At 37.4% G+C, this 22,841-nt stretch overlaps 1 protein-coding gene across 1 annotated transcript; it reads left to right on the top strand.

The window, feature by feature from the left end:
- Nucleotides 1-15,562: 15,562 nt before the first annotated feature.
- Nucleotides 15,563-18,779, top strand: LOC102684809 (transcription factor 15-like). The gene is made up of 2 exons (XM_006636316.3): nucleotides 15,563-16,205; nucleotides 16,826-18,779. The coding sequence occupies exons 1-2, from the start codon at nucleotides 15,738-15,740 to the stop codon at nucleotides 16,856-16,858; spliced, it is 501 nt and encodes a 166-aa protein (XP_006636379.1). The 5' UTR covers nucleotides 15,563-15,737; the 3' UTR covers nucleotides 16,859-18,779.
- The last annotated feature ends 4,062 nt before the right edge of the window (nucleotides 18,780-22,841 follow it).

Below are 22,841 nucleotides of genomic sequence, written 5' to 3'. Positions count from 1 at the left end.
CGACAACTTATTGTGAAGGATGCTATACAACAATTTAAACTGATTGACAAAGACTCCTCCTGTAGTGGACTGTAAGGGTCTGACACAGGAGGAATCTCTAATCATTCCTCCAGGCGGCACTGCTCTTTCTTCAGGTCCTTTGATTTCCATTTGTGAGCTGCCTTCTTGAGTTTCAACCAAAAATGTTCAATTGGATCAAAGTCTCCCAAACCACTTGTCTCACAGCCTGTGGTCTTAAGATATAGTTGTGCTCTTCCTGGCGGGGTTGTTTTACATTTCTGAATATCTTAATAAAAGCTTTAATAACCTTAAGTAAAACTACAGTAGAAACTAGTAGGCATACTGTATATGTAGCCAGTCCCCAACTTGTAAACAATGACCATTTGCCTACAGTCTTCAAACAGCCTTCTGATCAAGATGAATGACTTCTGTGCTACTAACTTTTGTTGCCTAGGGAAACAGGAAATCTTCAGAGGCCTCTGTGTGGTTGTGGAGGTTTCAATTGCACTTCTAAACAGCTGAATGTTAATGTAGATTTGTTTTTGTTGAATTGCTTTTAATTAAAATAACTAGAAATAACTAGAAATGAATAAATGTGGACTTTGTGTTTTTTTTATTCATTTATGACAGTTATGACTTTGTTCTGCATAACACTATAATGATTACAGTAATACATTTGAACATAGTTTTAACCAAGGCATATTCTCCCAACCTGTAACTCATTCAATGTTTTTTTTTTCAATTTCATGATAAGTATGAATACCTGTACATTTGGAGGGTAAAATAGGACCATTCTTGGCTGAAGTCCCTTTTTTAAATAATTAAATAATCAGGTGTTCTTTTTCCTTTTACCTTTACCTTTTACTCTGTACAGGTTACAATGCATCTGACGATCATGAATTTTGAAAATTACATGCTTGTCAATTACATATCAAAAGTTTAGTAAGGTCTAACGGACAAACTTGGTAAAGAAAGCATTGTCACTGCTATTGATAAAACAAGACTCTTTGACTACTTACAGTATGGTATGTCCTCTTAATGCAAGTAGGATGGTGTAAACTGAGGCTCGGTTGAAGCCTCTTCCTGATAGATTCAAATTGGAAACACCTGCTTTAATTGACTGATTTGCCTCCTGTGGATGAAATTCCACAGGCAGAAGAGGGGTTTATTTGACTGTCCCTTAGCGTGAAGGAACATTCCACAGGATCAGCAGTTAGGATATAACAGCAGTCAGATGGACAAGGCTGGGTCTCTGTCTAGGTTCCTACAGGGAGAGACTGCGTAGTTGCTAGACTTCAAAAATAGGTTAGATAGTGAAGGACTAAATATTTTACCTCTGTGCTTTGCCATCAGCAGACCAGCCTGCAGTCTTAATACCAGGGAATATTTGAACAGCTTACAGGTGATAATAAACTTGCAATTATTTTATGGATTACATTTAATTAAAGTTGGGTTCATTCTGCAGAATGCCTTGCAGAATGGTCAAAACCATATCTCATGAGTCATCATTCTCAAAGTGCAGGATATGTCAATTCCCACAGTACACTGCTAGCTTGCCTAACGTAGCAACATAATGGTAGACCCCTTATGTTGAGCTACTACAGTACTTGTCAAGAGCAAAATCATTTGGTGACCATACTACGTTTACTTTAGAGAGGAAAATCTCTAAGTCAAGCACAGACTTATTATACAGTTGGTGTCTTCTGGAGTGGTAACACACTTTAGACCATTTGGTCTCCTAAACCAGAGTCATGCATGTACAATGTATTAGCCATCTCTTCCTTTCCGCTGGAAAGCTACTGCTTACTATAACTCACAGAAAGTTATTATCAAAAGACCACTTTGGAAGCCTTTAAAAGCTACTTGTGATGCACAGTGGCATTCCAGGACAGAAGCAGGAGAGTCCAACATGAGGTACTGTAAGTCATCCTCATCACCAGTTTGTTGTCTGAAGAGTTCTTCCTATAATTTCAATATCTGAAATACTGTTGAAGCTCCATTCTTTTCTTCTTAGAGCTCACCATAGATTCAAATCAGCAACACGTATATCCAGAAGATAGCATATTTTTTTTAAATCAGATGCACTGTCTAGTGACCAAAAAGTACTTAACAGTACTTAATACAGTGTTGACTATAGCATAAAAATGCCATTCTTTCTGTGTTTAACGTATTCAGAACACATACACATGGCAAGTGGACAACAATCACTGCAGTCAGCATTTTAAAGATTAATACACAAAATATCAGTACAGAGCTGTGGTGTCTTCTTTGTGGTATACACTTAAAATATATATGTATACATAAGTATACTTATATATTTAAGTATAAACTTAAATTATATACTTGAAACCTGACTGCACAAAACAAAACCACAATGCTTTTTGCAAATTAATTTTGTTGAAATGTTGAAATTTCATGTTGAAGTTTATTTCAAGTTGCAAGCATCAAAAGGTCTGCATTTTTTTCCTTCCAATGATAAAATACTTTGAGAAGGAATTTACTAACTTCAGATTAGACCTGTTAATATCACCCTGGAAAAGGTCTTGGCATATCAGAGTGGTTTGACAACCCCAGTATTATATTACAAATTATTTAAAAAAAAACAATGCAGCCTTTATTACAAGCAACGCAGATATGCAATACGGGAATTTTCACTGATTCATGGTTTTGCACATTTACTGTCTTCTGTTGAGCACCACACACTGTAGGAGAGAGTCGGCAACCTACAGCAGACTGGTCATATTTGACGCACAAAGGGATTTTTAACTGCATGTGCAATAACAGTCTAATATGCCACTAAGAAATTAAGTTAAAAAACATTAAAAACTGTGCTTGAGTGTTCTGTAATTCTCTACAACATTTTACCCAATGAAAGCTCTTTGGCAGAGAAAAAAAAATGTTTATGTAATAGGGTTAGCCTATTGTTGTCACAGTAAAGCTTGCAGTCTGGGCTGCTGAGTACATTTTTCAAACTAAACAGTAAAGTCAAACATTGTAAAGCCACAGGAAGGTTTTGGCAGGCTTTTTGTCAGGAAAAGGTCAAAACTACTCCCAACTCCATAACGAAAAATGGGTCTCATTTTGTCAGATTTCAGGATTTCCATTGTTGTGGCCCGAGGTTCTGGAACCAGTGACATGGATTTCTCAGTGTTTCAGTGGATGGGCATTAAGGATTTTGAAATGCACCACAGGCTCTAAGAGCTCCAGTTCTAAGTGCAAAATGTGCTCAATTTTATTTTTTTGGAACTTCAATAGTATCTTAACAAAACCACCTGGAGATATCAAACTTCTTGCATTTTGTTGAGGGTGATATGTGAATTTTTCCACAATTCTCACTTCCTCATTTAAATGCCTATTTTTTTGAGAGAATGTTTTGATTGTCAGAGGCTTTGAACCGCTGATGTTTAAGAGATCACAGTTTGGGTTTCTCACATGAAGGCAGTTCCCTCCCTTAGCCAGTTATCAGCTGCACACTCAGGCCTGCTTGAACTGCAGGTTACTGTACACATTGTACCGTTAATACTGTTCAGAGTAAGGACACCCATGGATAGCAGACTTAGTGAGGAGTACCACATGAAGATATATGTATGAAAAAGTATGCCCTTGAAAAGACTGAGCTGTAATTTAATTTCTATCTAACTAGCATGTTTCACTGAATAAATAAACACATTTTGCTTCAAGCAAGTGGATTATGGTGTCAGTATCTTATCATTAATGAAGACACATTATTCAAATCGAAAGCCTAGAAATTTGGAGCGAGTTGCTTGAAATGTAATGAAGCACCAGGTAAGACTTAATCATATGACCTGCTGTCACACAGTTCCAATAAAAATATCTAAGAACGAAAAAGGGATTTGCATAGGTCTCCTGTGAATAGAAGATCGAGCAAAGCTGTTTCATTTCTCAAGTATGAAAAATGTGATTTTAGATTTATTTCTTTTTCTTCATTTCTTCCTAATGTTATTTCCTTATAATTGTGTGTATATAAACATGTATACAATTTCTGTCACATTGTGATGCAAAAGTCTCAGACATAACACATGTAGAGATGTTATGAATAAACTACAGTATTTACTCTGAGCCTCCACTAATGATTTCTCCATTTCTAACTTTATTTTAATTATACTTAGATTACTTCATTTCAAGTAAAAAGCAGTGTGTTTCTCTTATTGTCCTCATTAATCACCTTTGGGTGATCCTCAACCATGAATGGCTGGACAGCCAATGAATGATTGTCACACAAGCTCACAGTGTTTGCAAAGGTAGTCTATAAGTATGTTTTGTGTAACTATGCATCATGTAAAACATGGAATTTAGCACACATATGAAAGGAACTACAAGGAATACCTACTGTGGATACGGCCAGTACACTGACATCACCAGTGTCCACCGAAGCATGTGCTATTTAGTGTTTTTCTATAGTATAAAATTGCCAGAACACATTAACAATTAATCGCTTGTGTGACAATGACCAGCTTATCTCTGTTAACAAGAGGAACTTGCACAGGAAAGTCATAGACAACAGAGGCTGTGTCCCAGCCACAGTGCTGTATCACAGAGCTATATACCATCATCATCCTGTATAGGTGCAGGTGCATCTAAACCACACCTAGTTGTCGAGTCACATCATGACATTTGCCCCTCTGTGCCGGCATGGCACCATCTGATTTGCATCATGATTATCCATTAGAACAGATCCTGCATGCTCTCGCTTGTGTGTGCCCATTTCCTTCAGTGCAGTTGGCTAACTGTATCTGATACTCGTGTGTACATACAGTTCATGTACAATATACTGTACACAGGGATGATAGCAATTAATCAAATAAAGAGGAAAAAGAAAGAACTTGTCTCTGGCTACTATTGTTAACCAATTCAAGGTCATTTCTATTTTTTGGCTATTTTGTGTGATATTCTATAAATCATTGGCTAGGAAGAAATGTCTAAAGAAACACCAAACCAAAATCTTAGTTCAATATTGAGCCCCTCTTTCTCAGTACATAAGGATTACAAATTGCTGATTCACAGAAAAACAAATAGGCAAGTGTTTGGCTAGAACAGAGAAAGAGCTGTGAGGAATCACATATACATGTGCATTAAATGTGTTTCAATAAATGTCCCTTTGGTAGGATCCTAAAAAGCTGAAAATAATTACCTTCCTGGCTGTGTCCTCCTGACCAGCCTGAGGGATACAAGCATTTGGGATCTTCTTGGAAACAGACACACAGACCTCCATTTACACAGATGCCTTGTGGGAGAAATGCTCCCGGCTGCCGCCGATAATGAGAAAACATAAACTACCAAGATATTTCTTTTTTTCAGCGTTCTTAAAATATGAAAAGATGTTACAGAAGAAAAATAAAATATTGTATTTTTATCAACCATTATCCAGTTCAATTATCGTTGACATTCAGACGGATATCTTTGTTTACTCAAAAGCATCTTTTGATTTAGATATGTGATGCCTAATCAGTAATTAAATTACTAGTCTTACACCTGCTGTGTTAATGAATCCATGTTTGAATGTACTGCACTTGCAAACATTAACAATCCAAGATTTCAGCTTTTGAAAACTTCATTTCAACTGTTTCTTAGTCACAATCAAGTAGAGTAATGAGATCAGCTGGGAATTATCCAATGGCTGTTGGAGGAAATATGTCTTGTTTTCTTTAAACATAAAGATGTCTGGTCATAGAGGAGAAATTATAACTGATACTAATTAAGCACTTCCTTTGGCGCAAGCTCTTTCTCATGGACAGACCCGAGTGACATTAATAAGATGGTTCAAAGCATTGTGTTAGTCTGTCTGAAATCCATTACAATGTTCATTATGAACCTCCAAAAGCAGTTACACCTTTATGAATTTTTATGTGGCATGTCAAATTTAATTCACAAAGCTGCTTCATAATGAATGGTTTTCTTATAATTGGACATCATTTTACCATAGAATTTCCTTGGAAGCTTCAATAATATAAATTAACGAAGCACAGGTTCTCCAAAATAATTAAACATAATAAAGGTAGGAATATTTTGACCTTGCTATGAACTGTGAAATGTCACAGTCTCCTTGATTTAATGTGATCCCAAGTCCACTTAGAAGAAATGCTTTTGCCAGAGGCAGTAAGGCTGCTTGTCTGGGCCATCACTTGGTCAGTCTTGTTAATACCAGATCAGATATAAAAGCTGTGTCAATAACTGTACCACTATGAGCTCTGTCATTTGACATTTCCTGGTTTTGTGTTGCTGGGAAATAATTTCTAATGGAAATATTCTCAGTTTTAATGGTGTACCAGCTTCCATCTTAACAGCTCGATATTTTCTCTCAGATAAAACTATTTCTTTTACCATAAGCTAACTTGATGTAAAACTAAACTTTAACCTCGGACATCACTCATGTAACAAAGAACAATTTCCAATGAAAGGAATTAAAATAGTTCTAAGCATAATTATCCTGTTTTAACTTGAATTTAATGTCTTTTTCAATTTTGTTACTAAAAAGGGTTCATTTGAAATGAGAGCAAAACAATTGAACTCATCTATGACTGACAGCTTTAAATTATATTTTGATGTCTGTAAATGAAAAGCTCTGTCTGGATTTTGTACATGTACAGTATATTGGTGCAAAATAAACCATGGGTGTGTTCTGTAGCAGGACACATCGCAGTTTGCTAAAGCTCATCACCTAATGGTTCATATGTGCTGTCTCTGTCCTGTGGGTGCCACTTCACTGCTCCCTGTTCCTGAAGGAAATGAGACACTGCGGTGGACACGCTCTTTGCTCCCAGCCTGCCACTGACACAGGCTCTCAGCGATACAGGTAAGAACACTCACCAGGAGCAGCACGAACAATGTATACAGACAGGGCCCTTGCATCTTCAGGGGTTCAAGTCTGTTTACCATTACCCACTCACTCATTATGGAGTCTGACTTCGTATTAATCAGGTAATCAGAGATGCTCACTTATCACCATCCTTGTTATTTGTAAGTATGTGGACGTGCAATCCATATAGTGTACCTGCAAATAACAACAATCACTTCATGATTGAAGTACTGAACTTTATACTGGGTAATGATTTCTAATAGAAATACTGTTCATCATAATGTTCAGTTTCTTGAGTTAAGGGAATAAGCAATACTGTCTCAACTTGGAAATGTGCATAGCTGAGGTAACAAGAATAGCCCTGAAATAGAAAGTCAGGAAATTATATTGCTAATCAAATGCAAATGGACAAAAAACAAGACTGGTTATGATGTTCCATTATAGTAATCAAACTGCAGTGTTCGCATAGTGAAATCATGATGGATAGAAGAACAATGCACTTTATTGCTCTTAAGGTAACAAGTGCTTCTACCAGTATATTCCATCCATCCGCTTTCTAACCACTTTAGCCAATGCAGAGCTGTGGGGAGCTGGAACCTATCCTGACAAGCAGGTGAAAGTCAGGACTCACCCTGGATGGGCTGCCAGTCAATCAGAAGGCACATAGAGACACACACTCTCACCAGGACCAATTTTCCTACAGGCCAATTAACCTACCAGTATGTCTTTGGACATTTGAAGGAAAATGGAGCACCCAAAGGAAACCCACATGAACATGGGGAGAACATACAAAGTCCACAGGATAACTGAATTATTATTATTGGAACTGAATCCAGAGTCCTTTCACTGCAAGGCAGCAATGCTTACCACTGCAGCACCAAATTCCTTTTACGATAAAGGTTTTTTTCTTCAAAGTCCTGTGAACTCCCCAGCAATCCTTAAGTTTTCCTGTCAAATGGATGGCAGTTCTATTATACTGCATAACTTAAAATCAAACAAAAATATTAGGATAATTCATCCTGTAGGTCAACCAAGATACATGGCCAATCAATCACAGCTTACAAAACACTAGAAGAAAAAACTGCAATTATTCTTCAAACCAAAAGGCTAACAACCTTACAACTAAAAACAATACATTACATTCTAAGATGTGCAAGTGTTATTAGAAACTTGAATATGAATTATCTTTTGTAATTAAAATAAATGTTACATTTATAAAAGAAAATAGACAAACTTACTTTTAAAGACACTGTGCTGTAATAACACTCGAAATAATATATTGTAGTAACACTCATAATTGTTTTCTCATGACTTTAAATACTTAGACATGCATGTCAAATGACAACATTGGTGATTTTTTCTACTTGACCTACTTTCCACACAAAAAATAATAAATCTCTGTTCCTGCTCAGTAAAACGATTGATAAACATTTGATTGGCTTTCAAATAAGGTAAAATTAATCAAAATGTCATTTATGTCATGCGACAGTCAGGTACATCTATCTTATTGTTTATAAAAGTGCAGTTCTCAGATCAAACGAAGTGAAATTTAATATACATATAGAGTACTATATGAGTGTATTTCCATCTTTCAATCAAACTGAAATGCCAATTTTAAACCATTCACAGAGTAAAGCAGTGCATTTTTAACATCGTGGCAGTAAATCTTGACTTTTTAAACTATTTTTATAAATGTATGCAATGCATGAAATTCACTTCTATAAAGGGACCACATATTAATCTTATATCCACATTTCCACTACCGTTTAAAAGCAATTGATATTTTAAACTTTTAGTATAAAGTTCTAAAATAATCTTTCATACATAATACATAATCTGATCTATGTATCTTTTGTGCATCTTTTTCTGTTACATTATTCATTAATTTTAAGAAGAAATGCTTCAAAAAACAACCACCTGTCAACTAAAATAAACATTTAGTAATCAAGACAGATCACTATTTTTCAGTTTAAGAATATTTATGTAAAATATCTTTGGGAGACTTAAAGACGTGCTCAAAACAGTAGAGCTGGCAGAGAGGTGCTGCTCAGAAAATTCCAGGTTTCCAATTAGCAGAGGAGCCTGTAAGCCCTACTAGAGTGCTGCAGGGAAAACACAGAGAGGTGACAATGTGGCTCCTGCTTGAGATGAGCAGTTGGATGCAAGTGAGAGCCGACAGGCTGGGGAGTGTGCTGATATATGCTGCGTGGAAGTCGATCACTCGGTGTGAATTATTTGTTCATGGTACACAAAAGATTACTAATGGTTTCTGAAATCTCCAAAAACAGTCAAAAGTCTGTCTCTGCCATGATAATTTGAGTATTGTTAAAAAGCAAGCAGTCAGCAGAGTGCTTCCACTGGCTGCAGACCGAGGTTGTTTTGTCCTTCAGAAGTCCAGGTTCTAACAAGCTAGATGCACTGAATTTCAGATGTGGTGTGATGGATATGTTAATAATGTCAGAGAAGTTAGCTCTGATTTTTTAATGAGATAACTGCAAGTTGTTAAAAGTCAGGACTGTGGTGATTATGCTTATAAAGGCTTTTAACTGCGATCTTGTCAACAGACTCTCCTCCCTTCCGTCCTCTCACAGGAAAACTGTTAACTGTGATGGGGAAAAACTGTCAACTTTTTAGGATGCATTCCCCAGAAATGGTTGAGAGTCTCTGCCTTTTGTCAATCAAATGAAAATTCTTCCCATTTGGGAAAAAAACAAATAGTGGGAAACCTGCAGGAGTCCCAGTGGAAAGATACTGCAAATGGGGTCTGTTTTAATGATCTGATTCACTTAGTTTCTAGATTCTGAAAATATCCTTTTTACAATTCTAAACAAACTCTGCTCTACAGCTTTTTTTTGGTAGTGATAATGAATAGGATAAATCGCTGCAAAGATCATTAATATAGATTATGCTAGTCTCTTTTCAGCCAGCTAGGGAGCACAGATGATTGTTTGAAAAGATATGGAGGATTCTAAAACATTTTGGCCTTTTATGAAATACAAATTTCTTCCCACTGTGGAAATAATGCATGAGAAGCAGAGTTGTGGAAGACAGTCTGAAGGTGAGAAGCAATAAGACTTGAATTCTATACCGAGGGGATTGACTGCAGTCAGTCACAGAGGAGGAAGAATAATGAAGTGAAGTTTCAGAACGACTATTTAAAAAGAAAAACACTAAAGCTAATGGAAAACAAAATAAACAATCACTAAGAAATTATAGTATTTACATAGTTTATGTTTTTTCCCATGAGGTGACATTCTTACCACGTACAGTAGTGTAACAATGCTTAATCACCTCTGTAGAAAATAAACAAAACTGTCCTTGTGCTTTGCAGTTTGATGGTTCCCAAATTACCTCCTTAAGAGTTTAACTCCTTAAGAGTTTTTTACAAAAAGTTGTAACCACTGTGCGGTATTATAATCACAATATAATCATAATGAGTTTATGATTGCCTTCTGCACTTGTAGCACTAATTAAAGAATATTTAGATCTGCTGAGTGTCCAAATTTGGAAAGTGAATGAATAGTACAAGCATGACATAGTGGTCTTAATGGTGGTTGCATAGCACCAATATGTAAAGTGCATTTCTGATCCTTTAGTCTGCAAAGTGCCATATAAAAGCCATAAATTATTATTAGTAGTAGTAAGAGGTTTTAGCCTATGACCACAGTCAGCACTACATATTAGTCCCTTGGCTGTGACCAAATTTGTTTTATGCATTGGTGCCATCTACTGTCCATCCAGGAATTACATAGTGGCAATTTCTGCACTCTCCCTGCTAGTCTGCATTGGACACTACCCTAATAACCTGTAGCTTCATCTGAAAGGCTGAAGGTACTTAAATCAAAGGAGGCATCACAGATCAGCAGCTCTCTGGTTAAAGATGTAGTCTGTGCAAACACCTATTCAGTTTCAGATGATTATGCATGGTTGAATTTAGGCCTGGTTGGATAAAAGTTACATACCAACATTGCCAAGTTTAATAAACACCTTCCAGCAACAAAGAAAGAACTGTTTTTTTTGTTTATGGGTGTATATCAAGTTCTGGGGTTATTCTTACCCATGTGTCTTAGGATAACCCTAACTTTCTCCACCTTTGTGGAGGAACTCAGTCCAGCCCTACAAGGCTGCAGACTGCTCTTGGGTGAGAGCAGCCCTGGGCAGCAGGGTGAATAGGACTTCTCCCTGGCACTGGCTGAAAAAGCCCACATTTACAGTGCACACGGGCAGTGTGGAGTCTGCATCCATCGATCTCCAGGGCAGGACCTCACATTGGGTCAGTGAAAACAATAATAATTGCTTACATTTATATAGTGCTTTTCTGGACACTCCACCCAAAGCGCTTTTTCGGCAATGGGGATCCCCTCCACCAGTGTGCAGCCCCACCTGGAACACTCCCCACACACCAGCTCTCAGTGGGGAGGAGAACAGAGTGATGGAGCCTGTTCAGAGATGGGGATTATTAGGAGGCCATGACTGGTAAGGGCCATTGGGAAATTTGGCCAGGATACAGGGTTATGCTGGGTTAACACCCCTACTCTTCTCAAGAAACACCCTGTGATTTTTAATGACCACAGAGAGTCAGGACCTCAGTTTTACGTCTCATCCGAAGGACGGTGCCTTTTTACAGTATAGTGTCCCCGTCACTATACGGAGGCATTAGGACCCACGCTCACCATAGGGTGAGTGCCCCCTACTGGCCCCACTTACACCTTTTCCAGTATCAACCTTAGTTTTTCCCAGGAGGTCTCCCATCCAGGTACTGACCAGGCTCACACCTGCTGAGCTTCAGTGGGTTGCCAGCTGTGAATTGCAGGGTGATATGGCTGCTGGGATAAATACCTTGAAAGTGCTTGATAGAGTCTTAGACAGCCAGGACCTCAGCCTGAGCTGACAAAAGCAGGCCTCTCCAAGAAAACGTGACAATCTTCTGATGATCACATGGCCACCTCAATTTGTTTCCCCACAGAGGACACGTCAGGGCTCAGGAGTAAACAGGGCCTGGATGGTCTAGTGTCAGGAGAAGATCATCATCCCGTGCAATTTGTGATTTACAAGTTAAAATGAAAGTACTATATATTTAGTGAAGTGATTCACAACACTTAATGATTATTCACTTTTAAGACAAGAAAAACAACTGTGAAGTATGACTAACACAATAGTCATTTTTTCACATCTGGCATTTTGTCTGCCAGTACAGGATATCCATCCCACTCACTTTGCTCTTAGGATCAAGAAGAGTTACAGAAAATACAAAATGAAGCATTCTAACAAACATAGCAAAGCCCCTTCAGTAGTAAATAATTAAGAGGCTTTGGGGTAAAAAAACGTGGTCACCTCTTGAGTGCACTGCATATTCTCCACAACCAGGTACCTGTAGACACTGTGCACACCTTTGTGTAGTACACCTTTACAGCATGTGTTACAATATAGCAGCTCAACAATATCACTTTGATTTGCTGTGTTACAATGTAGCAGTTCTCTCATCATAATACACAATCCTTTGATTTGTCATGGATTGTGTGGCTTACCTAAACTAGAATGGTGAAATATTTTAATGTGGAATGACTAAAAAATAAAAATAACTAGAATCTACTGATCAATATGAAAAAACAATGATATTCAATTACTTCCCAGTAAAACACCCTCCTTACCATCACAGTTGGAAATAGTCCATACAGATTTTTAAACACCTTTGGGAATATATCACCTTTGTTGCTCATTCATGCCCCAGAATATATATCTTTACAGTCCTGCTAAGATCACGCTAATATATCCACATTGTACAGATTGTGAGCTGTTTGCATACATTTAATGATTGTGCAGTTTGCACCATGAACATAAGAACCACTTTAAAATGTTTTATAAAAAATGACAGTTTAAATGGGAATTAGTGCCACCTAGTGGCTCGAATAATAAAGTTCTACAGTACAAAACTTTTATTTGAAGTACATACTGTAAACACCCAGGTATAGGTTGTCGTTTCACATAATAGCAACGGCTCAAATGTGTAATTATGGGAAACCTAAATAGAGTGATGTTTTAATATAATGTCCCAGAATTTCTATGGGACTCTCTTTCTATAGTTTAAAAAGCAAATATTTTATAAGAATTTTATAAATTGTGTATATGCTTAAAACATAAAAAAATATATCGGTTGAAAATAATATTAACACATGATGTAGTACTTATTGAAAGAGGGATGCATGACCTCAGAATATTCTATATACAGCTGATTCAGCCTGACAAATATATACAAAAATTTATCATCTTCAAAATATGTGCTGTATTTTTGCCCAGAAGTCAGTACATTAGGAATAATATAGAAAACTAAGTTATTGAATTAGCTGTGTTTTCAAATATTCTGACCAAAATAGGAAGCTGTAGATCACTACACATGAATATTTCAATTTCTGAGGAAATGTTAAACGGTGTTTGATGTTACAGAAAATGTGTCAATTGGTGAAGGGGACAAAGACCTTGACTGAGCTGTGCTGACCTTTCAGAAGGCTAATGAGATGGTTAGTGATTAGTACAGTATGTGGTGGTGCTATCTGCCAGGGAAAAACCTTACAGACAATGCTAAAACTGCAGGGCACCAAATACATGTCACTGTTTTTTAACATTTGCCCCTTTTTAAAAAATTCCTAAGACTGCAAAATAGGCAGTATCTATGAGCAGTATATAGGGCAACAACTCTGTACAATATACAGTATATATTGTATAAGATGGCATATAAATATTTAAATATACAATAGCAGTATTAGTTTATGAAAATGATATGTAAAGTCACCTGTTATTAGGACTATTGTTTTTTTATTGTTTAATTAAGACAAGACAATTTGCACATTCAGTCTGCAGAATTTTCACTTTTGAAAAACAAATACAAATTTTCCCATTTGCAGGACTCTAAAACGTAGCTGTAATCTAAGTTTAAAGAAGTAACACTATATAAGTGTCATGTATATTCACAGATATTTTTATCAGCTCTAAAGATGGCACAGTCCTGGTAAGCAGCCGTTACCATGGGGACAGTTAGAGGACAAGTTGCACACCTGTACTGCTCACTCATCACAAGAGGAACCAGCTCGCTGTGGGAGGTGACAAGGCTCGAGGAATAAAAATCTCTGTAGAACTATTGCAACTATTGCATTTCTTTTGTTCCTGTAGCAGACTTTACGTGACACGTATCATAGCGTTAACCTCAGTGACTTCATCATTCTAAATCAAAATATTAAGATTGCATTTGTGAACAGCTGAAATAGCAGTGAGAACATCAATCAAATCTCCAAAGTAATTAATCCCGAGAACCAAAGTTTCTCCCTCTTCACTTCCCTGCTGCTGTAACTATGTAACATTGAAGACAATGTCAGCAAAATGAAAGCAAAATGCCAGATTTAGGGTTCCTGAAGATATTGTTTGTATTTGTAATATTGCTGCACAGACAGAATGAGAAAAATAACTGTCTGAATAGGTCAGCGAATTTTGCTCTGTCATGCCATAGACTTTAATGGATTTTTTATTTATACTCTTTAAAAGTTTTGCTTTTGGATTTGAAAAATATTTTTACATATTTTCCTCACTTTCATTCTCGATTTTCTTTTCTTCATGATGTACTGACCAGTAGAGGCCTGAACTCAAGTAAACTTTTGATCCTTGAAGCTGTTGCTTTCCAGTCGGAAGCTATAAGCATTCTATCTTCCAGGGGTCTGCTCCCCGTCTTCCTGTGTCCCAGCCCAGTAGGTGTTTCCCTGCTCCCATGAGCCCAGTCCAGCACCTGCAGGAATAAGCCTGTCTTCAAGTGCACTTGTAAACATCAGTCATTTTGACTAACAGAAATCGAAAGGGCACTTTTTTTCTTGTACCGTGAACCACATTAGTGCCGTTTAACCCATAGCAGACCATTTCATATGGAAATATTTATTTCATAGGTCATTGTAATTAAATCTGACAGAACATTCATGTTATAGGCTAGGTAATATTTCAGTGAATCTAGAGTATACACAAACCTTTATGACTTCAAAGATGTCAAACCAATGTGACGGTGATTTTAGTTTGAAAAAGATGAGGGAGATATATAGAAGCAATGTAAAATAAAGTAGGATTAGATTACCTTGGGAAAAAGCTCCAAAATGAGTAGTCAAAAAATATTTCACTGGAAAACTAAAATTATCCATATCAGACGCCTAAAGGAAAGTAATTATACAGAACTAAAAGACTTAAGTGCTTTTTTCCACAAAAGATGGAAACTAAGGCTTAGTCTTTGAGATATCTGTTAAGATGCAAAGTAATATATAATTATTGCATTTACACAAAAAATGCACTTATTTTAAGTAACACACAATATTGTTACTTTATTGATAAATGGGAGAGAAGCAAATATTTAACATTCAGCTTTAAAGAGCAGAAACATTCCTGTGTCATAATGGTCTTACACAAAAAAGATTATCTTACACCTCTAATGGGACTTTTTGGATTCAGGATTTGAGAGAAACAAGCTCTGAGACCAGCATCCCTAAAGAAAGAAGAACAAACTGCCACAGAGGGGAAGGGAAGAGGAGAAACTGCAGCTGGCAGAGCTGTAATTACCTGTCTTTCAGGCAGAGGGCAGAAGGTTTTGTATCTTTCACCCAGCTTCTGCAGAGACCATACTGCACTGAGATATATATAAACCTTGACTCCAAAGACTAGAACAGGTGCTCCACGGCTCCACCTGTCTTTCCTTTTTGAGAGACCACATGGCGGATCCTAAAAGGATCAGTCATTCAAAAAATGGAGCGCTGAACTGCCAAGAGATGGAGTGCACACTGGTCACCGGATCAGTGGCAGCTGGTCCCAGGTGCTATTTTCACTCCACATAAAGTGATGGGAACCCACTGCCTGCCATGGATCACACTCAGTCCCAGCCCAGCCCAGGTACGGAATGAAGTCCACAGGGAGCGAGAGGGCAGGACACCCCGACTGCGGGGCCTCGGACCTGGACGAGCTGGACAGCGGCAGCGAGAGCTCAGACAAGTCCACCAGCGGCTGCAGCCAGCACAACGGCAAGGGCGCCCGGAGGAGGCGGACGAGGTTGGCGGGCGTGAGCAAGCAGCGCCAGGCGGCCAACGCACGCGAGAGAGACAGAACCCACAGCGTTAACACCGCCTTTACAGCACTCCGGACTCTTATACCAACAGAGCCTGCCGACCGCAAGCTATCCAAGATAGAGACCCTGCGGTTGGCTTCAAGTTACATTTCTCATCTGGCAAATATCCTGCTCTTAGGAGAAGACTGCCTAGATGGACAGCCCTGTTTGAAATATCAAACTATCCTTCAAAGCAGCACTCGCTCCAGTAACCCAGCACCTAGGCCAATATGCACTTTCTGTCTCGGCAACCAAAGAAAAATGGTAAGCCTTAAAACCTGTCAGATTAATGCCGTTAATGCTGTGCTTATTAAATGCACAATTTAGCAAAGGCATTACATTGATCTATTCATTGTGTTTATGCACAGGAGCACTTAAGATGCACTGGCTTTAAACAACAGAAAGTGTTGATGTGTATCTCTTTAAATGACTGAGCATTCAGCTGGGACTGTTTCTACGATTAATAAGAAGGTGGCTTGCAAGAAAAGCACCATGCATTCACCCACAGCATTTTTTAAATACCTGAAGTAGTGCACAGCCTGTGCATTGCCGTATGAAATGCACATGTAATGAACACTATAGTTTAAGACTTTTTAAGTTTCCTTTTGTGTGCTTCGTTAGACCCTAATGGCACTACATTATGACAGAGACCATCTGTTTTATTTGAAACTTTGCAGTATTTTTGTTTTTTTATGTAGAGTACAATGACCCTTGGTAAATGTTTTTTACATATGCATTCTATGTTCCACTTTCAAGCACTACTGATTGTAGATGTGTTGTATGTGTACAGAAAGCCTACATTACTAACAAACACTAACCTGAGCCATGTCCGTGTTGAAGACATACTGTATGGTCTGTAGTAACGTGCAATTTTCTATTCACAGCTCAGAGAAGGGGAAAAGCACTCATCTGTTTGACACAGAAACAGTCAAATGTGAGGGGGAAAGCAGACAGGACTGTACTGAGCATGGAGAAACTGTGTCTGAGATACTTTTGTGAACTGATGTTTACATTTAAGCAATATGTATTCTTGTACAAAAAGACAATGTTTATTTTTTTAATGACAGAGATATGAAACTGCACTTTCCGTTTACAATGTCAGTGTTTTAATGACTGTGTTTTGTAAATGAAACGTGACACTGAATGGGTAACGCAGTGCCTGGCACAGTAACTATTTTAGTACCAGAAATGCTAAACCTCAGCATCCCAGAGTCCTAAAAGAAAGTCCGGTCTCCCCTGCTTGTCACATGATGTAATCAGAGCTGAGGCTCCCAGTGGTTCCTGTCAATAGGATCTGTACAGGCTGCCCTCTCGCCTCGTTCTAAGCCTGTGCCAGCTGGAGACAGGAATCATGGCACCTTGTGGCTTCGAAGCAATATCTTCAGGCTTCCTTTCTGGGTTATATGTTCTCATACCAGGCAGATTCTGAACCAAAGTGAATCAGCAAGCGTCAGGGGAAAAAAATCAAAGTGCATGGCTCTAGAAAAACAGGTCAGAATCAGCACCTCAATCGTCAGACATTCACGCTGAAAAGAAGCCTTTACCATTTCAGATCAATACAAAATGAGGGTAGGGAGAGCACTTAGAACACACCTAAAGATAAATTTCATATTAACCTTTCTTATTACAACATTTTCTAAATCCCTCACTACTGCTTATGGCAATGAAACAGCATTTTTGTCTTTCCACCTTCACACCCAGGAGTCTGTCACAGAAATACTTGAACGTAAAAATGACCTGTTGGTTCCTCCTACCTTATAGACTAAAGTTACTCCAGCACTTTAAGAATCTTGACAGTCACTACTTTCACTGACTGACTGGAAGGACAAAATGTAATGACTGTAAAATGCAGATTTAGATACTGTAAATTGTAGATGGGCAATTTTCTACATTTTTAAATTATGAATTATGAATCAGTAGCCTTCTACAAAACAAAACAAAAATGTATTTTACCAAGATAAAAAACGTTTTGGGGGGGTATTTTTAAAATGGTTTTCTTTAGAGCAAAATGTTATCCCAGGCTTCTATAAGTAGCTTAATAATACGTTTATTGCAAATATAGTGAGATGCTTTGGGTAAAGCAAAGAGAAACAAATGTGTTTTTATTGCATAATTTGAGTTTGCATTGGAGAAGAAAGCATTGAATGTTGTCCTTATTTAAAAAAAAGGAAGTTGCATCATTGGTTATGTGATATTTGTAACTGTGTCTGAGAAATCTTCAAAAACTTACTATCCCTAATAATATCATATAATATCACTTGCTGAAAATGAAAGCATCACTTGTAAATTTGCTTTCATTTTCTGATCAAACAGTTTGTGAAGGAAGTTATTGTTCAATGATAGATCTAAGAAGAAAATTATTTACACACAGAGTACAGGGTTCATTAATGTGGCCTGTACAATTAACTTCATATCGTTCGAACTTTTGTTTGATTTCTTTGTTTAGGAAAAATATTTTCTGATATTTTATGTGAATCAAGATCTACTTTTTTCTCCTTAGAAGTACATGTACATGTCTGCATCATTATATACAGTATAACTACAGGTATAGTACATGTTATACATTTTATTACTGTTTCATTGGTTGAATAACTCACAAATTTACCTCAGTAAAAAATTCTGAATACATTTAAAATATTCTATTAAAGCACTAATGCAATTTTTACCTCTAACCATTTTTAACTGTTTAGTTTTTGAAAGCATACTTGAATTTCTCCTTCACTCCATAATAGAATACTTTGCACTTAGTAAATAATTGTGCTGCTATAACATGATTATGTGTATTTTTGTACAAAATCTAAGAATTGTATAAGATAACTTTAGTAATAAATTTTGAAACAACAAAAATATGACTTGTTTTTTGTGTTAGACACCCTTATGGCTTCTACACCCAGAGTAACAAAGACACTTCCAAGACTAAATACTGAGGGAGTCTTTCTCTCCTGGTGACACAGCTAGCTCTGAGCAACATGGGTGGGATTAGCACTGTAGATGGCTTTGAAGGTCCTGGTATGTGGAGCAAAATGTACTACGAGCAGAGAATAACATTTACAGTCCCTGTAAGCTCTGGGCGTGAGTTTCGTGGGACTCCATAGTAGGAATAGGCTAAAGATAGCCTACATGCCCTCAGAGGGATTCATGTCCAGTGTTTGGCCAGAGCAGGAGAGCTTCTCCACACGCGCAAACAAGCAGCTCACTTGCGTGCAAAAAAAGGTTAAAATAGTGTTAAAGCTTACCGCTAAAACCCTATAATTGCCATTCTTCATAGAGCACTAAATGTCAAATCAACATTAGAAGATAAGTTTTGGGGCCACAAAAACAGGCCCTGGTGAATCCAAAGCTTGAGGTTGTCTGCAATTAATGGCTAAAAACATGGTGACTCCTGTGACCAGGGACATATTACTGCCTACGCAGGAAATCCACATATAAATATAACAATTTTCAGGATTATGTTACCTCATAAAACAAGGCATTTAATTTAATAGAAAATTGTCATTATCAAAGCCCTCATCACATAAATATAAAAAGCTAGATAGATACTTTATTAATCCCATGCAGGAAATTGCAAAACTATCACTGATCTGCTAATCTAGTCGCTACCACAGTGGTTTGCAGGAGGAAACAGAGTCATCAGGGTTTTGCACCAGATGAGTTTTAATCACAGGCCATGTGATTTCTGTTTTCTATCTGGGACATAATTTTCAATTTAAAAATTCCTTTAATCTCTTAGAAGGTAAAATGGGAGTGTAATTGTTATGAATCCTGTACCAGTGTCTGCGTTTCAGAAATGCCCTCATTTAGGTGTTTCCTGAAATGTTACATACTGGACCTCAGCAGGAGAAAAAAAAACTTCGATGGGAGTCTCCGATAAAGTGTCATTCCCAAATGTCTGCTCAGCATAGGTAAATTGATCAACTCAGTTTGGTGAGAAATAATGGCAAGCAATTTGAGGAGAGGCAGAGTAGTTTTGTGTTCTGAAGTTGTTTGGAACAGTACCGTTGAAGTCAGGTATTTGCCAGGCGACTGAGAAAAGAAATAATTTTAAAAAAAAATTCTACACAAGCAAGATGGCCCATTAAGTCATCAATTAGCTGTGGAGAGTCAGAGGTCCGAGGGAATGAAACCCAGCAGGGACAGTGTGCAGAACCACTGTGCTGTGGTTCTTCTGCTGGCCTCTAGAGGGGGTCCTGCACCACAACATAATAGAAACGTCAACAACAAGAAAGGAGAACACAGGGAACAAGTACTGTAAAAAGGAAATCGTTTCATTAAAGTCTTATATAACTTCAGACTTCTTTAAACTCCACCATATGTACTGAAACTTTCTAAAGACCAGAAAAACAAGAAAACACTGAAAAATAAGGAATAGTATTTTCACAAAATTCACACAAATCACAAAAATACATTTTATTTGTTACTGCAAACTCAAAGCGCTCTGAAATTGCGCATATGTTGAGTAATATAAGCAATACTGTGGGGGAAAGCCTGAAACCAACAGCAAAACCTGAATTACGCAGGATTACAAACCGGAATTCAAGATTGAAGAAGTCTTCTGTCAGAGAGGTTAATGGATTGGGTCAGTGATCTCCACAGATAGCGCATCACACGAGAAGGCTCTGTCCCCAATTAAAACAACCTGGAGCTGAACCCCTTACAGATGAGCAGGAGACTGACAGCCCACTCTCAATCTCAGTAGGTGTCAGTGCAATTCACACAGGACGAGATTAATGTGTTTTTCATTAGTGCACGGTTCGCCGTGGATTAATATGGAACTGTGGACAAACTGATGTTTATTTAGTACTTCAGAAGATAATCCATTAAGTAAGGTGTTACAATAGAGCAATCAAAATAATGACGGCACTATTGTAAAATAAAAAAACTAATATAAAGTATTACACACTTCTCTGACCTATTCTGACATTAGTTTTAGTTTAGTTAAATTTTAGTATTCGTTTATCGTCGTTACTATTGCATTCCAAAGTACCCTTTATGGTCACAAGAGGACGCCAATAAACCGTTCTGTAGTCTGTTTTTTCTGTAGTCCTGGTAGAATGTTTATTTTTTTAATCGTTTATTTAGGAACATATATTCAGGTAAAAAATAATTTACAAAAAATAAGAACACCTTTAAAAAAGTCATGGCATATGTTATTTTACATTTAAGGGAGTCAGCTAAAACATCAGATCTGCTTAAACGTCGGTCACAAAACAGTTCACGAAATTAATCGCTTTGTATTATTAATTTTTACTTTTAATGGATCATATATATATGCACTTAAAACTAAGATTTTTAAAGTACTGAATTTCAAACGCACGTCTTTACACAATATTTGAATCGTTATATTTTATAAATGAATTATCTAAAAAGTATTAAATTATATTCAGTTCTATGATTTATTATTAAAATAAACACTGCCGACGGTCCTGCAATTAAATTGCTTGTTTGGGTTCAATTGTTTACTCTTATCACTAACAGGAATGTCAGAACCTGAGGGAAATTGCCTGGTGGGAAAGATGTCACTGCTGGGATGTGTATTAAAGTTGTAACTGTTTATTTAGCTAATTATAGACTATACTTTCTAATTTAGAGTATTAAATACGCTTGGGTATAAACGTATTAATTGATCTATTAAGCTAATAATATAGTTTCAACATTTTAAATCTTAAAGGGGAACTGCGACGCTATGTTTATATTTCGAGGTTAGAATTAATCAGCATTGATGAGTGTATTTCAAAACACAATAAAAGTGAAATGTACACAGCACCTTGTTAAACCCCTTATTTACATCACAAAATATATTAAATTTCCAAGTATGTGCAGCACCATGTTCTGTGATTCAGAATAAGGTAACATAACTTCCGATGACGTGAAGCGGTGTTATTGCATTGTAAACAAGCAGGTTTGTGAATACATCTCTTTTAATCCAATAGAAATAGTGCTCTCAACTTCGACTTTCGGTTTTGCAGAAAAATACTTGTCAACTCTGTATGTAGATCACTGCATGTTGGAAACTTTCTGCAGTTAAATATCTGCTCCAATACCTGTACTCATTCGCTCATAGATTGCATTAGTCATTACAGTGACTAGTGAGCAGGAAGGGCCACTTCACATCGTAATTTGCACGGACTCTCACTCTCGCTGGGTGAGGCCAGCGGTTTGCACCAGTGCTGTACTTTCACAAAATTCACGATTTTGTGCTTAATTCGAAATATGTAAAATCTTGCAATACAGTCAATCAAGTTACCAAGATTTAATAACAGAGAAATTGGGACTGCAGTTCCTCTTTGAATTTATCACCTTACCCCCAGTTCTTCACAGCTTTAAGGAAAAACAAGTATTTATGGAATTAAATTTGTATAATTCTTTAAGTGATAAAGCTATTATTTATAAGGTCTCAGAATTAAAAAAAATCACATGGAGAAAACTACAAGAAGACTTGACAAAGTATTCAAAATCCTCCAAGACAGAAAATCAACCCTTAGGACTTGTGGGAGTCTTGAACATGGTAAGCAGCCATGTTGTGAATGCTGATACATTGGCATCTGTCACGACACGACTGGGTGGGCTATTCAGATCTATTAATTGCTAACTACAGTACCAAATGTCCTAGATTGTCTGGTGGCCCTTGGGTTATGTTCTTGTTTCTTTCATGTAACTCTTTGTGCATACTGTTAGTTTTTTCAGTCTCGTTTTCATGGGTCTGTTCTGTCCTGACCCTTCTCGGAGTATTATTTGCGCAAGAAAGAGAAAACTGTTTGCAACTGCTCATTTGTGTCTCTGTGAATCTGGTGATTTCGCTCTTTACCAGAGTTGAGGCTGATATAGTTTAGGAACTGCAGGTATACTTCAACTGGTACCTGTTGTACCCCACCAGTGAGCTCATTTCCGTCTGATGTTACC

Source organism: Lepisosteus oculatus, chromosome 12, assembly GCF_040954835.1.
Source record: "Lepisosteus oculatus isolate fLepOcu1 chromosome 12, fLepOcu1.hap2, whole genome shotgun sequence".
NCBI classification, from domain to species: Eukaryota; Metazoa; Chordata; class Actinopteri; order Semionotiformes; family Lepisosteidae; genus Lepisosteus; species Lepisosteus oculatus.
The sequence above is the reverse complement of the archived record's forward strand: the minus strand, read 5'-3'. Positions and strand labels throughout refer to the sequence as shown.